Raw genomic sequence first — 17,174 nt, 5'->3', positions numbered from 1 at the left:
CACTCCAAATCTTACAGTTGCATAAAACCCACTCTTTAACCTGCTGCAGGTGTACTCACCTTGAGCGAAGGAGCAGTAGCTACAGCAGTTCTTGTACTTTAACTGTATGTTACAGTCACTCAGGAGATGTTTTTGGACAGCTCTGTTTGATTCATTTTTTGCATCGTGCTTTCCTCAAGGTTTACCATAGAGCACATAACACAGGTAGGACATATCAGATACTCGATACGAAAGAGAGAAATGATCTGCATATTGGGGTTACTTGACTTTGTAGACATGCACGGTGGAGAAGAGGAGAACCAAGACTCATGTGGAGAAATTGTTAGGGAAGTGAGAAGAAGTTTTTCTTCTGGAAGATCCAAGATCACAGGAATCACCAATCCCCCCCCCATTGCTTCCCTATGACGCGTTGTTGTGGTTCCCACTGGAAAGGTGTGGTAGGAAGGAGGACGAACCAGTCAGTCATACATCAGGTCCTCAGGTGCCTGTACGGTTTGAACTACGGTTAAGGTGGTTATGCTCAAGGTGCGAGACCTGCATCACGAAATCCAGGCAGGTGAGCTTCCCATTGGCTCATCGTTTGACCATACTAAGACTTTACCGGGGCAGATCAGCCTCGCAAAAACATGAATGGACATGTAACCCGTAGACGGCCGCATGAAGTCTGAAGAGGGACCCTGATGTAGTACCTTTAAGAGAGGTGCTTAACCTTTCGACACGGAACTGAAAGAAATACAATGCTGAGCCACTCGTGCACATTTTGCCTTCTTCTTCACATTAACCAACACTTTGTTTAACTTTTTTCTTCTTTAGGAGCCATTTTAAATAAATACAGCAATATAATACCTAGATAAATAGTTAGGCAATGAAACCACAATGGCGCATAGGAGGAAGCAAACGCAAAACAGGGAAACAGGCCACGTGGCACCAAACCTCAAGGGAAAGCGTGGGTACAAGGTTCCCGCAATACACTGCGTCTCACAGTCTGTCTCATACAGCAGCCACTCAGCTTTCAAATGTGGTCCCGGTTTATTGTGTCGGACCAAATGCCACAGACATTCTGGAAAGATTATAATAATTAATGATCGAGCAATGACATATGGACCGATTAACGATAAGTGGTATTAATAATAGCCGACCAGATACGTGAGAAACTGAAAGTCCAAATATCGGGCGATGAGTGTACACGTACCTGGGATTTACAATGTTAATCATGTGTCAGTGGGTAAAACACCGGTGTGCATACCTGCAGAAGGATGGGATGTCTCTCCAAAAGGGAGACCAGCCTGATCCTGGGAAAAGGCAGAGATTGGCGCGTGTCTCGCCATCTCAACATAGCAGTAATCTTTTTGCTTTTGTTGCGCAACCTCGTGGACCCTCATGCAATGCGACAAAAAAAACACGAAGAATGATGCGAATTGCACAGAAAACTCTGTTCCGATCGTGCCTCGGACTTTGATGCTGGCACGTGGGAAAGCAGAATAGCAGATGTGTAAGCGCAATGACGTCACATACTTGAGGTGAGCTTGGGAAATTCAGCACAAACCGGAATCTGGATTGTAGCGGTAAAGCTGCAGTTTTAGTACCGGTTTCATCGCTCCTATCGGAGCACCTGCCGGGAGCACGACGAGCGAGCGGAAGCAATCGGTTCCCACCCACCGAGCCGAAAGTTTGATAATAAAGTTTAATGATTTTATGAAGAGGTGGCGGCAGGCGTCCAGAGGAGCTGGAGTGCTCCACACCTCCGGAAGCGACGGGCAAAGGCAGCGGAGGAGAGGGCTGCTCTGTCTGGGCCGCCAGTGACTCAGAGAGCCGGAGGAGCAGGAAGATCAGCCCTCCGCCGACATCCGATCACGGATCCTCAGGGCTGTGACACGCCTGGTGATGCATTGATAGCACAATGATTCGGTTGTGAAAGTGCATTTGTGAAATTCTGGAGATACACAGCCTTTATTATTGAAGTTCTACATGACTTAAACCATCACCATGTAACGCATCATATAAATCATCCGTATATTCACGGTTACGCGGTCTCATATAGCCGAACAGCATTTAATTCTATGCATATTCTGTATCCCACCTTTTTATTATGTTCAAGCAATAGTAAAACTTCAGGTTTATTGTCTTTTTTTAGTCTGCTGTATAAATGGGTTATCGGTTCAAGCAGCTTGACGCCGGCGTTGTGGAAAAGCGTGAGATAAATAAATACAGTAAATGAATGCAAATGTTTTGTTTTAGTAACATCATCGCAGGAGAAACTTCTGACAAACTTTTTAAATCTGTTATGTTGTGCGTTTATACCATATTTACACTGACTTTTAAAGCACGTATTCATACCTCAGAACAGCCTTGCCAGACTAATGTTCAGCAGAACGGCGCCAAATTCCAAGGTTTATGCTTCTGTTTTTCAATCATCAATCAGCTGCTTTGCGCTCATTATGAGAGTTTTTTCACCTAGAGCTACAGTTTTTTTCAGGGGTTTTAATGAGATGTTAATTAGCCCTAATAAAACCTGGCCAAGACTGCTCAATAGAAATTTTGTGGTACTTTCCCTTTGGAGAGACTAATCACCATGCAGCCTGAGCGTGCTGTATTTTCAGCTGAGAAAAATCCCACGGTTCATATACCAGCCAACCAACTCTTGTCCCGAGTGGGGTTGCGACGAGCCGGAACCTAACCCGGTAACACAGGGCACGAGGACTAAGGGGGAAGGGACACCCCCGGGATGGGACAGCAGTTCATCACAAGGCGCCGCAAGCAGGGCTCGAACCCCAAACCTGTCATACACTGGGCACTGGCTGAACCCGCCGCACCACCACATCCCCGTAAATGTAAAAGTAAATATTATAGTATATTATATCATATTAAGGGGGGTGCGGTGGTGCAGCAGGTTCGGTTGGACCGGGGCCTGCTCTGTGTTGAATCTGGGATTGGAGTCCTGCTTGGAGTGCTTTGCAGTGGATTGGCGTCCCGTCCTGGGTGTGTCCCCTCCTCCTCCAGCCTTGCACCCTGTGTTGCCAGGTCAGGCTCCGGTTTGCCACGACCCCGTATGGGACAAGCAGTTGTAGCCAGTGTCTGTATATTATATTGTATTACCACAAAATTGTCCCAGCCTGCAGTCCCCGTGCAGCCAAGACATCTGCTCATCAACACATCGCTTACCACAACAACACGTTTCTTCATCACATCCTATGGATAATATTGCAAAGTTGCTGAGTCTGTCTTGGAGCATGTTTGACCTTCGATGAGGTTTGATGAATTTTGATTTGGAAAAGCTCCTCTCTCAACTCTCTCAGACCACCCCTAACCTCTTCTGTAGGGTTTTCATCATTTTTCAAAGCTGGAGCTGGCAATCTTGGTTCAGGGCCCCTCTGGGTGTGCGGCCCCATTGGGTCAAAACGGTTCAGCGGGACGGAAGCCAGCTCTGCCCACATTCCGATTAACATCGAGATGCAAACAGGCTGACAGATTCCCCTTTGACAGGGCGCTTCAGTGTTTGCGTAGTCAGCTATCAGTCACCATTGTTTTCATCTACTCATCTACGTCACGCATGAGTGAACACTCTGAGCAGAGTTAAGAGCATGAAAACCAAAAATTTCTCAATTGGGGCCCAGCCCACAAAGGCAGATCCCCTCAAAAGACAACACATCGATGGTTGTCTCCACTGAGGGCTGAAACACCACAACCCTTCTGGCAGCCAGATGTAACCAGTTCCGTTGCCTCGCTAGAGGTGCTGGAGGTGCTGTTCGTCATCAGCACACGCTGGGTTCGTTCCCAGTGGCGTTCCTGCCAAACCTTTCCTATTCTTCAGCGTTACAATTATTTTGCAGGGTCTGTAGATTTGAGCGGCTGCTGATTTCAGGGCTGCAGTGTAGAGACGAGTTACTGGTTATTGAACAACCTGAGGTCTTAGCTGAACCCCACCGGGTCTGGAGTTTGGCTTACCGGCTCCACATTCTGGGGGAAGGAGACGGCGGAGGGTCCGAGAACATCCTACCGGTGGCTGCTTGCGTGTTTTATACAGTTGATCCTGGTGGTGGGACCTCCTTTTAGAGCTTCTGACAAATAAACGGGGTTCAGGCGTTAGGCCTGGACCGTTTAACTCGCGTTCCTGGTCGGCTGAGTCTAGCATGTGCTCCTTCCACCGTCAAGAGATCACAATATAATTTTAATGAGCTCAGTCAACAGATGAATCCATTGTTTCGCTTCTGGCTCAAGCACCTCTTGGACCTGGCCCTAGAGGAGTGAACCAACAGCCTCCAGAATTAAATAAGCAGCATTTTACTGTTTGCACAGTACATATACGTGATCAGGTTTGCACAAAACATTCTTCCCTATATTCCTTTATCATAAACGAATGTCCAGTGCAAGGTCACGGTGGTCCAGAGTCCATCCTGGAAGCATAGGGTGTGAGGGCTATAGCTTTGATGGGATGCCAGTCAAATGCAATCATACAACACTCATTCAGACTCTCTCTCTCTCTCTCTCTCTCACACACACACACACTATGGGCAATTTAAAGCCACCAACTCATCTGCATTTTAACTTTAGGAGGAAAGCAGAGCTCCTGCAAGACAACCTAAACATGGATTATGCTATTTTATATATAAAGTCAGTGCTATTTCAGTACATTAATTCATTTTCTCCAAAGCAACTTAACAGTGTTAAGCTGCTTACACAGATTTACCCGTTTACTGTGTACAGCTGGGTAATTTTCACTGTATCAGTTTAGGCTAAGTGTCTTGCTCAAGAGCACTACAGCAGGACAACTGATTCACATCTAGGTCCTCCAGATAAACAAGGCCCTACTTTGCACTGATATGTTTGCTATCTGGATGAGTTTCATCTTCGTGAATTAGACGGAAGAGAAAAAATAGACCTTGTGGTTCAGAGAAGACAATGTGCTGGGCGAAGGACCATCACGTCCGCAGGCCACTGCAGATGACACTCTTAATTGGCCGAAAACACGCTGAGTCATTTCCTCAGACATGGCCTGAAGTCTACCTCCCAGACATTTTTATACGATTAAACACCGCAAAAATAATTCTGTTTCTTGCTTAACGACAGAATTACCCTTGTACGGAAAAATGCAATGAATGAAACAAACAAAAACCTACGCAGTGATGCGTGTGTGTGTTTACACGTGCGGGAACAGGACGCACGTCATTTTGGCTGGAAGCTGCTATTGAAAAACTGTGAGAATGTGCAAGATCACAGCGGAGTTGACGGAAATCAACAAGCAATGAAGAGATTGCGGAGGTCATTGTTGATGGGTGGCAGAGTGGGAGACACACTTAGAGACACACTCCTGCACCCTCTACTGTACAACAAAATGAAGCACTGTTTGAGTGAGGGCTGACGTTAAAGTGCAAATATTAAATCCTTTTTATTTTACTGAAAATCCTTCTTTTTCCATCCTGCGTATGTAAAAATACATGTATGTAATAGTGCGAAGCTAAAAACATTATATTACATCATTTAAAGCGTATTACATATAAGCAATTGTGAATATGCAGTATTTAAGCGCTCTATTGTGGAATGCACTTTTGTTCACTCTTGTACATCACTTTAGGGAAAAACATATATATATTCCTTCTTTTTCCATTCTCTGTATATGCAAAAAAAAAAAAAAAAATGTATCAGTCCTAAAAATATAATTCCTTTGGTTTTCGTGATGAGTATAAAACATTTGCTTTTTTTTTCCATCAATGGTTGATTTTTCAGTCTATATAATTATTTTATTAAATACATCAGCTACGATAAAAATTTCAGTTTTTTTAGCAAACACACACATTTTCAGAACCGCTCGTCCCATACGGGGTCACGGGGAACCGGAGCCTACCCAGCAACACAGGGTGTAAGGCCGGAGGGGGAGGGGACATACCCAGGACGGGACGCCAGTCCGCTGCAAGGCACCCCAAGCGGGATTCGAACCCCAGACCCACTGGAGAGCAGGACTGTGGCCCAACCCACTGCGCCATCACGCCACCACCTTTTTAGCACACACACACACACACACACACACACACACACACACACACACACACACACACACACACACACACACACACACACACACACACACACACACACACACACACACACACACACACACACACACACACACACACACACACACACACACACACACACACACACACACTTTCAGAACCGCTTGTCCCTTACGGGGTCACGGGGAACCGGAGCCTACCCGGCAACACAGGGCGTAAGGCCGGAGGGGGAAGGGGACACACCCAGGACAGGACGCCAGTCTGCCGCAAGGCACCCCAAGCAGGACTGGAACCCCAGACCCACTGAAGAGCAGGACTGCGGTCCAACCCACTGCGCCACCGCACCCCCTTTTTAGCAAAGATTTAAAATTTAAAATTTTCTTTGTATTTTTCATTGTTATTTTTAACTAATATTTTTTATTTGTTTCACGGGGGGGGGGGGCATGGTGGCACAGCGGGTTTGGCCGGGTCCTGCTCTCTGGCGCGTCTGCGGTTCGAGTCCCGCTTGGGGTGCCTTGCAATGAACTGGTGTCCCGTCCTGGGTGTGTCCCCTCCCCCTCCAGCCTCACACCCTGTGTTGCCGGATTAGGTTCCAGTTCACCGCAACCCCGCTTGGGACAAGCGGCTTTACACAGCGTGTGAGTGTATTTATTTCCCCAGACAACTGCAAGCAGCTGATCTCACTTTTACAAAGAAATACAGATGGAAATGGATTCTCTTCTTCTTACTTAACCATGATCATGGGTTCCAAAGAAACTTTTTTGCTCAGTATTTTCTCTCTAAACGCAAGCTGGTTCACCAGTGGTGTTTATGTGAGTCTGTACGTGGGGTATAAACAGTTTTTTACAGCGAGAAACAATTATTGAGATGACTTGTGTATTTCTTTTAAATGAGATTCATGCAAAACATGAGTCATAGGTATTTATTAAAATTTAACAAATGCCTACAAAAATTAGCTTAATTCCATAGAAACCTACATTAGCAATTCCTCTGTAGAGCACCGCCGTTCCATCAGCAATGGTGTACTATTAAACTTTATCTCTAATCTTCATTTTTAATTCATTGATCAGAACTAACAGAGTCTCAGAAGACTTAATTCTAAAGACAATTGTCTCAGGCAGTTGTAGCTATAACCCACATTTGATCATTTGCAGTTTTCATTCACTTGCATTCAGTCCTGCAGGGGTTCCTCAGGGCCAAGTACCAGGATACATATAATTTTACTCCTGGAAGATGCCTCAACTGAACAGAAAATTATTTTGTCACATCCGCCTGTAAATTTTAGCCCCCCTGTTGCCACACACAGTAGTGGAAATTCCACATAAAAATGCATCTCCTATTTAGAAGTGTGGCCAAAAACTGTGTTTGTAAACACGGCAGGAATTACAAAAAAATCTATCTAACCAAAAACAGTATTCAGTTCACACAATGGAAAAGAAGGTGCTAAGAGACCGACACCCATTGACTTATTCAGAAACCAAACCAAGTGGGAATTCAAAAGAAATACCCGGTCAGAAGGCAAATAAGGCAGGAATTTTAAAAACTAATCAGTTAAAACCACTTGAAATAAAATATATTAATGCACATAAAAACACAGACTCATTCAATGAAAACGCTAACCCTTTACGAAAAACATCCTAATTTCCTTCCCCCTGCAAACTGCTAACCAAACCTTCCGCAAAGCCCTTGACATAGTGCGAACTGCAGGGAAAAGCGAAATGGGACCAGTTTAACGGAACGACCCTGAGGGTGAAGTCCACTGTTGCTCGGTGACGGCACTTCCGCACTTGGCACGTCTGTGCTGTGGAGGTCTGGAGGAGATTGCTGGATTGAGACTCCTGGATTGCTGGGAAAGGAGCCTCTTCCCTCTGTCCAGTGGCTGGAGAGCACGGTGCACGTCGTCCCCGGTGCTCAGCTCCTCCTCCGGGGCTCCGCGTGAAGCATCGGCCATACACCACATATAAACTGAACGCAATTCACAACGTCGTAAATAAACTCTGCGGGTCATTTCAATATTTCATGTCTTTTTTTTGCATTAGACAAAGTGCTGCGGATGTTTTTTTTATAATATCATACGAACCTTGACTCTTGGCCTTCGTTTGAGGTAGGTAGCTCGGGTCTGGAGGCTACGGAATAAGGAAAATGTCTGAATTTTTTTTTTTGTTTCCTGAAAGCTGACGATTAAATTTTTGACTTATTTGGCTAAAGAACGGATGATCTTGGCATGATTCCAATTCTGTGATCTGGATCTGCCCGTCTTCTTATACCCCTATAATACCTCTCCCTAGCTGTGAACGTCCCCAAATCCAAGACCTTTACAACTCCAGAACAAGATCATCACAGACCCTTCTCACCCAGGCCATCACATGTTCCAATCCCTCCTTCCTGGGAAAGGATACAGGTCGATAAGGACCCAAAGAGTAATGTACAAAAACAGCTCTTTCCCCTCAATCAGTGTGCCTTATGAGCCCCTGAAGTGCACATTATAATCCATATCCACACTTGACCTTGTCTTATAATAAACGCATCTCTAGGAAGAGTCAGAAGCGAACTTTTTCCTCTGCACCTCAGCAGGATGTGAAGGTGGGACCCAAAGCCAGTGAATATGTGCCACCAGGCGTGGAACTGCGTCACGGCGCCAATCACCGGGGGCAGCCTCAGTCGAGCAGCTCTGCGGTGGGAGACGGTAGAGAGAAGACAACAGCTGCAGACACGCGACTTAAACGTGAATGTAGAAAGAGTACAACGAGTGAAGTGGAAAATTCACTCTTTCAGTGCTTCGCACTCCATTTATCGTGAGAGCTCTGAGAAATATTTGCGCTGGAAGTCACTCATTTATCTGAGAACTCCATCCAAAGCAATGCAAAATGTTAGGTTCACACATTAGATCCATTTATACAGTTGGGTCATTTTTACTGCACCGGTTTGGTGTAACTACCCCGGTCGAGGGGATTTGAACCGAGGACTCTGAATGGCAATATAATGGCTATAAAACCTAAGGGACTTGGAATTTTTACCTACTTATACAGCCAGGTAATTTTACTGGAGCAACTGAGGGTAAGTACCTTGCTCAAGGGCACTACAGCCAGAGGCAGGAACCGACCCTGCGACCTTTGGGTCCAGTGCAGTAGTGCCCACCGCTACACCGCCAGCTGCCCCACAGAGCCCTCAGTGATTTTTAGAAAACATCTGGAACTTTCCCAATGTTTACCTCAGCGTGTCACAGAGAAGGTTGTCGACGTTCCACAGGATGAAGCCCAGCAGGAACACACCTAAAGAGGTGTAGCACAGCGGCCTGAGCCAGGGGTAAACCCTGCCGAGGAGCACACGCGTCAACATTCTTATTTTAGCCAGATTACTTTAGTCCAATGAGTTGTGTAGTTGACAGTCGCTTTATCTAGTGAACATTTTCAGCGTTTTACGCCCCGATCGATCCACGCCATCCAGCGCCGCGGCTGCTCACCACGTGACCACGTACATGGACCGCAGGACTAAGCAGAACACCAGGACCCCATACATGACCTAGCGGGAAAGCAAACACACAGGACGGCCAAGGCATGAACACCAGAGTCGTATTTCATAACCAGCGTCCCGTGTCTGTGGTCAGGTGTGAAAAAATGCGTAGAAATATCTAGCGAGTGACCTGATGAAACACTGGCTCCGTCCATAGCAAGTACACCTGAAAGGTAGAGATGGAAAGGCCGTCAACACGTCAGGCATCCAAGGCATAACTCATCGCTGCTAGCAATGAAAAAAATAAAGAATGGAATTTTACTTTGCTGTCCGACCAGGAAAACGTGAGGGAAACATTGAGAAACGCCGATCCCAGTTCCGGGTTTATTTCCACGTGCGCGGCCGGAAATACGGACGACGGGAATGAGAAGTGACCGCACTTACGACTGTGACCGCGACGCTGAATCCCAGCAAAATCGTGATCATAATATAATTGATGGAGTTCTCGCGCTTGAAACATTCGAGTCTGCAAGGGAAGACGGATAACCTGTTATCGACCACTTGACCACAGTTTGACTCGTGCGTTATTTAACCGCATGTTTAGATGGTTTCTCAATTGAAGGTTAAAGGTTTGCTTTGCCATTCTTGAGTTACTCTTACTTTCCTTTGGGTGAATGACTTGGGTTTGGGCAACCAAAGGACAAGACACATATTTCACCAAGAGGCTGAATGGCTTCTTGGCACTATAATAACACTAATCAGGTGACTCAGTGGCTCATCTCAAAACCTGAGGTCTCTGTGGACTAAGAGAGCTGCAGAGAAGGAGATTTGGACTAATGACACACACACACACACACACACACACACACACACACACACCATCTGAACCGCTTGTCCCATACGGGGTCGCGGGGAACCGGAGCCTAACCCGGCAACACAGGGCGTAAGGCCGGAGGGGGAGGGGACACACCCAGGACGGGACGCCAGTCCGTCGCAAGGCACCCCAAGCGGGACTCGAACCCCAGACCCACCGGAGAGCAGGACTCGGTCCAACCCGCCCCGCCACCACGCCACTGTGCCCCCCTGGACTAATGACCAATATGTAAAAGGAAAAAAAAAAAAAACAGAGAAAAGAGGAAGCACTTACAGGCAGTAGACGAAGATACAGCAGCTGTAGATCATGGGCAACTCATCCAGTAACTAGCGCAGGAGGACGGCAGGAGCAAGAGCAAAGAGCCAATCAGAACACGCAGCCTCCGCATTGACAGGGCCTACAGGGCCGACGCCGCCACGTCTCGCCTGCAGGATCGTGCGGGGTGGCATGTGCAGACAAATCGCACCCACATAACAATTCCAAACATATCTATATTTTATATCGAGGCCTATGCCGCTCCAGTGTCCGACAGCAGCTTTGTGCCGCGCTGCTTAGTCCAACCGCGTTCTTGCTGGATCGTCAGCCAACTGCTTACTCGGCGCCTTTATCGAAGGTACAACAGCAATGTCTCTTCTCACTTCAACGCTACTTAGTCTCAATTCCCGCTCCTTAACCGTTGCTTTAAATTCCCACGCAAATATATGCGTACGAGCGAGCGTGCGTGTGTGCGGGGGTGGGGGGGACGCCACCGACGGGCTCACCTGCATCTCGTATTGCAGAGTCATGTGGAAAGACCAGGACCCCACGCCCACAGCTGAAAGAAAGCAAAAGTGTCGCACGTGGCGCATCAAACGTCTCCTCGTGCGTGACTCGAACCGGGACCACAGCCTTACGGGCGGCCACGCCCGCGCACGGCACGTCTCGGCCCCCGGGGTGCTCCGAAACCAAAGAGCTCGCAAAGTCCCTCCGCTTTAGCGAACGAACATGTAGAAACATAGAAGAACTGATGGGCTGCTGGCGGGAGGGGGGCCTTGTCAGGTATTTTTTTAATCGTCCGCGTGTTTGTTTGCGCTTTAATGACTTTAGAGACGGCTGCTGGGCGCGTCCCCTATGGGCGCGCATTTTTCAGATGAAGGCGAGCGCGTTTCTTCGAGACGCACAACTGCCTTCCGGCACGTTCCCACGCCGATCACCTCTGACTTCACTGCAGCTGTGATTTCAGGTACACTTTTAAGTGGCCGAAAATGAGAGCAAATCTAAATATATGGGCCAGTTTCTAATAAAAGTCCAGCGCAGCGTCACATTGGTCCTATTTACTAGAATTTCTACCTGCAGCGGAGCGGAAGGTGACCTGTGTTCCCCCTCCGAGCCAATAGATGGCAGTAAAGCGCACCCAAATAGAATAGGAGTGCGGGACCACCTCCACTCCATCACTTCCTCAGCGTTTACTTTGACTCGTTTAGCTGACGCGTTTCTCCAAGGCAACGTACACCGTTAAGGGTTTTTATTTACCCATTTCAACAGCTGGGTAATTTTACCAGAGCAATTTTACGATTAACAACCTTGTTCAGCGGTACTGCGGCTGGAGATGGGAACCGGACCCACGGCTTAAATTGCAAAAATTAAGGATTTTAATTTTCTTTATTGATTTCAGATGTCTTTTTAATGAAGAACAAAATGATTAAAAGCAATACAAATCCTTGCTGAGGAATTTCTGAGCTGACACAGCTTTATATGGGTTGTTTATAGGAGCTAGTCGGTGGGTAAATCCAGGGACACGTGTGCTGTTACGCACGTACTGACCAAGACCTTGTGGTAAAAGTAAAGTGACTTTGGAGTGATGAATGAGTTACAAAAAAATGAGTATTATTTACTGCAAACCGTTTGTGCGGCTACTCGAGCGACGAACGTCGGTGCGTAAAGTGGAAAGAAACAAATTAACTTCGCTTAAGAACTACGTCTCCTTCTCCTAATGTAACGAACACTTTGCATCCCCTCCGAGACGTGCGTCGCTTCGGAGGAAAACGTCCGCTAAATGAATGAAACGTAAATGTCAACGTAAATCAAAAGGCACATTTGCACGTTTCACACGCGCAGAATTCTGACATTTAACGGCCTTACCTGCAAGTCCCAGAAACGCAAATACGTAGCGGGTTTCAAGGCCGTCCCTCGAAGTCCTTATGGCACCATAAATGGGAGGTAGGATCATGAGGAGGTTGCTCACGGTGTTCCCTGCGGGACACAGGAGCCGAGAGCGTGAGGGACCGCGGCGGGGTCGGGACGGCGCTCGCTTCGTCCCCCGAAAGCCATTTCGGCTGCTCCTCGCACACTTTACTCCACCCTACAGTTCGACGCCCCGTACACCCGTGCGTCCTCAATCGGGTCCGGTTTACGTCAGCTAAGGGTGTAACGGCAGAGTCCTCGGGGACCGTTTCAGTGGCATTCTGGGAACAAGAGCAGTTCTCGAACCCCCGCTGCACTCTCTGCGACATTGCAATCCATACCCAGCAAGGATGACAAAGGGATAGGGAAAACGCGGGGTCACCGCTGTATGATGCTTATATGTACCGAAGCATAACTCATAAAAGAGCAGCTTACAGCGAGGACATTCTTCCCATAAGAAATAATGGAAAAAAAGTCATCAATGAGGACCAATGAGGCATAAGTGAGATATATAATAAAATAAACTGCTGAAAAGCATGCAGACCGCTTCGACTTTTCATCTTTTTGCTGCGAGGTCTTCGACTCTGCTTGATCGACATTTAAAGATTAATAGAGAGGGAAAATATTTTCGCTTTTATTGTGCCGTATGAATCTATTTGTCAGGAGCAAAGAGCAAAGCGACGCATGGCATGAAACATGGGGTGAAACCTTCATAAAGAACATTTCATATTGGTCTTACGCTACTCTTACAAACATTACTGTGTTTGTTAACTTTTCATCCTTATGCCAAGTTACATTGCTGTAACAGATTGATTGATTGATTGATTGATTGGCCTCCAACAGGTTTGTTGTCTTGTTTCACATTAATCTGGATTTTTTTCCCTCTCCTCCACTTCTACTTGGCCACTTCCTCATCATAAAGGATATCTTTAATGGCAATATTGAGTGTCATAATTATTATCATTTATACTTATTTATTTCATAGCTTTTTAGTTATTATTTCAGCATAAAATTTAATGCAGATATGGGTTGAATGTGAAGTCTCTCTCATTTAATGGGTGGGAATCACGCCTGCCATTTTACATAGTGGTATACTTAAAAAACACTTGTTTTATAAAACAAAAGGCTTCTTTAAAACACAAACATAAGAGCGCATTTTTTTTCCGTTTTAATTCCAGGTTAAAACGCATCTCTCTGGAGGCCCAGCGATGGATCTGCAGGGTAAAAATATATTATAGCGAGACACGACCGCAAATATGGAGCAACAGCCCTGCCAGAGTGTATAATGCGCTCCCTCTGCTCCTCAGAGCTGCTGAATCCCACCCAGCATTCAAGGAGGGTCTCGAACCAATTAGTCCCTCCCCACCTGCTATTTTTTGCGTCCCAATCCGCCTAGTCGCGCACCTAGGTAGGTAGCTAGAAGGGAGGTATGAGACCGAAGGTGTCAGACAAACTCGCTGTGCGTCAGTAAGGTGTGTCTGTATCTAAGCCCGCTGGTTGTTATAGACACTCTTTTGTTTACTCTGAGCTGTTAAGTCACTTTGGAGACAAGCGCCTGCCGAACAAATAATTGTAAATATAAACGTCCGACGCTCTCCGCACCGACCTCCGGCCTGGGGGTCGCGCGGGGCCTTCCGGAGCCGTCCTCGCAGCGGCGCCGACCATCCGGCCCCATCGCTCATGCCCAGAGAACCGAGACCGCAAGACACACAATACGGCAGGCGAATCGAGGGCATCCTTTCACCAGCCAGACACCCCGAACACAGGCGTCTCCTTGTGTCCTCTAATTACTGCGCCCCGGGTGGAGGCCGCTCCTCCTCCCCAAAAAGGAAAAAAAAAAAAAAAAAACACAGAAGAGGCCCGGACTGTTGTTTACATGTGTCCGACAAGTTCGATTCGGGACCCTCCGAATGTAGGTTTGCGCCATTCCTGTAAGTGCAGGACAGTTAAAGATCACGCCAGACTCGCGCACACACACACACACACACACACACAAGTGAAAGCGCTTGGAATGCGGTGCGTGTGAGATAAGAAGGAGCAGCTCCTGCTCAGACAGATCGCGCGGCCGCGATAGGGTTCGACGCAGCGCCGTGGAAAGGCGCTTTATCGGCAGGCCGAGGACAGCGCCTTGCGGCACGCCGATCAGGAGGAGCAGGTTCTTCTGTCACATGCGGCACCGCTCAGTCGATCGCAATCTCTGGCGGACGACGGCGATGAGGGTGTCGCGACGGACGGGGGGACAAGGACGCCTCTGTGGGAGCGGTGGGGAGTGTGTGTGCAGTGTGAGTACTGTGCGTGTGTCTGTGTGTAGGACGCGCTCCCGGGATGATGCGTCCGATCGCATGCGTGAAGCGCACTGACTGACGCAGCAGGAATCGCCGAGTTTTTACCGCAAGCGTGGAATGGAATGCGACCGGATGAGCAGCCCGGAGAGCGACTCGAACCCGAGCGCACCTTCGGCCACGCAGCCCCAGGGGCGCGGAACACGTGGGACGCACCGCTTTGCTGGGGAGCAAACGGATGATGAAGGCAACGATGAGTCAGTGGATCTAGGAGGTTCAGTGCATTTGGCTTTGTTTCAGCAATGTCTTACACACTGCATAAACACACACACACACTGTATGGACTATGGACTGTACACACATTCAGTTTACATGCACACTCACTGTACTGTACACACACACACACACTTCACAGCGCGGACACACAGTGAGTGAGTGAGAGTCGCGCCGCAGCGAAAACAATGATCATAATAAACATCATAAAAAAAATGATGATCATATTCATAAATGACGAACTTAGGTGCGAGTTGCGTCGCTCCGCTGCGCTTCTACTCACAGAATTCGGCCACAAAGACGGACACGAAGTAGTTCTCCTCGCACCAGTCCAGCGTGGAGGTGGGGGGACCCCAGAACCCCCCGGGAGGAGACGGGTCCGAGTGCGCGTGGGAGACGGAGGGAGCCATGATGAGAGAGAGAGAGAGAGAGAGAGAGAGAGAGAGAGAGACTCTGACTCGCGCAGTGCAGTCTGGGTTTTAGGTGAGATCAGGTTAGGCTCTTGGTTGTTTATTTTTGTAATACTATTTGTTTTGTTGTTATCAATGATCATAATAATTATAATAATGACAATAATGGTACAGTGTGTATTATTATTATTATTATTATTATTATTATTATTATTATTATTATTATAGGGGAGTTTGGCCGGGTCCCGCTCTCTGGCGGGTCTGGGGTTCGAGTCCCGCTTGGGGTGCCTTGCGATGAACTGGCATCCTGTCCTGGGTGTGTCCTCTCCCCCTTCAGCCCTACGCCCTGTGTTGCCGGGTTAGGCTCCGGCTCGCCGTGACCCCATATGGGACAAGCGGTTCAGACAATATTATTATTATTATTATTATTATTATTATTACAGTCGTCTGCAGCTTATCCTGGAATAATAGGGTGTGGGGTTGGGTATACCCTGGGCTGTCTGATGCAGAGCAGTTACACACACAGACACACACACACACAGAGAGTGCTGTGTTCTCTCCAGTCCCATCTTAGAGGAGGTTCTTTTTGAGGTTCTTTTCCTGAGTGAGAGGAGGAGTAACTGGAAGGTTGGAGCAAAAGCTAGGTGCAGGAGGTGCAGAACTGCAAACGGTGGTTAAACAGAGTCAAGCGTGCATCCCCATTCTCACCTGTGGTCGCACACTTTGGGTAACGTTTGTATTAAACATACCGATTCCACACTGCCACTAGGGGGAGACACATATGACCAAATGGTACAATAATTCCACACTGCCACTAGGGGGAGACACATATCACCAAATGGTACAATAATTCCACACTGCCACTAGGGGGAGACACATATCACCAAATGGTACAATAATTCCACACTGCCACTAGGGGGAGACACAGATCACCAAATGGTACAATAATTCCACACTGCCACTAGGGGGAGACACAGATCACCAAATGGTACAATAATTCCACACTGCCACTAGGGGGAGACACATATCACCAAATGGTACAATAATTCCACACTGCCACTAGGGGGAGACACATATCACCAAATGGTACAATAATTCCACACTGCCACTAGGGGGAGACACGTATCACCAAAATGGTACAATAATTCTGACACCATTTGAATTGTTATAGGTGATCGGAATAGTTGTGAGTTATTTATTCATTTCCCTTGATTCTTCTTTTTACTGAATAACAACTACATCAAACTAGAGGAAACTACGCATTCAGTGCATTTTTCTGCAGTATTATAGTAGAAAATGAAAGTGAATCAGTATTTTGTCAGTGTGGGGGCTGTGGTGGCGCAGTGGGTTTGACTGGGTTCTGCTCCCCGGTGGATCTGGGGTTCAAGTCCTGCTTGGAGTGCCTTGTGATGGACTGGCATCCTGCCTGGGGTGTGTCCCCTCCCTTGCACCCTGTGTCGCCGGGTTAGGCTCCGGCTCGCCGTGACCCTCGCTCGGAACAAGTGGCTTCAGACAGCGCGTGTGTATTTTGTCAGTTTTATACTCAGTGAAGCACAAGTGATTAAGAACTCAACTTGAGCAAATAAGAGCGGCAACAAGGCCTGGAAATCAACAATCCGCATGATGATGCCTCTCCTGACATCAGTGGTTTGGAGTACGGAGAGGGCTTGTCTACCTGGAGCTGCGCTGCAACTCAGATCCTCTTTTC

At 47.5% G+C, this 17,174-nt stretch overlaps 1 protein-coding gene across 1 annotated transcript; it reads right to left on the bottom strand.

The window, feature by feature from the left end:
* Positions 1 to 6,961: 6,961 nt before the first annotated feature.
* LOC108921776 (alkaline ceramidase 3-like) lies at positions 6,962 to 15,482 on the bottom strand. Its single transcript, XM_018731479.1, has 11 exons — positions 15,340 to 15,482; positions 12,460 to 12,570; positions 11,100 to 11,152; positions 10,612 to 10,664; positions 9,909 to 9,990; positions 9,655 to 9,690; positions 9,475 to 9,533; positions 9,223 to 9,324; positions 8,578 to 8,682; positions 8,092 to 8,137; positions 6,962 to 7,976 (listed from the first exon to the last, which is right to left on the bottom strand). The coding sequence occupies exons 1-11, from the start codon at positions 15,464 to 15,466 to the stop codon at positions 7,923 to 7,925; spliced, it is 828 nt and encodes a 275-aa protein (XP_018586995.1). The 5' UTR covers positions 15,467 to 15,482; the 3' UTR covers positions 6,962 to 7,922.
* Between the last annotated feature and the right edge of the window lie 1,692 nt (positions 15,483 to 17,174).

This window comes from Scleropages formosus, chromosome 25, assembly GCF_900964775.1.
Source record: "Scleropages formosus chromosome 25, fSclFor1.1, whole genome shotgun sequence".
NCBI lineage: Eukaryota > Metazoa > Chordata > Actinopteri > Osteoglossiformes > Osteoglossidae > Scleropages > Scleropages formosus.
This window is presented reverse-complemented; position numbering and strand designations above follow the sequence as displayed.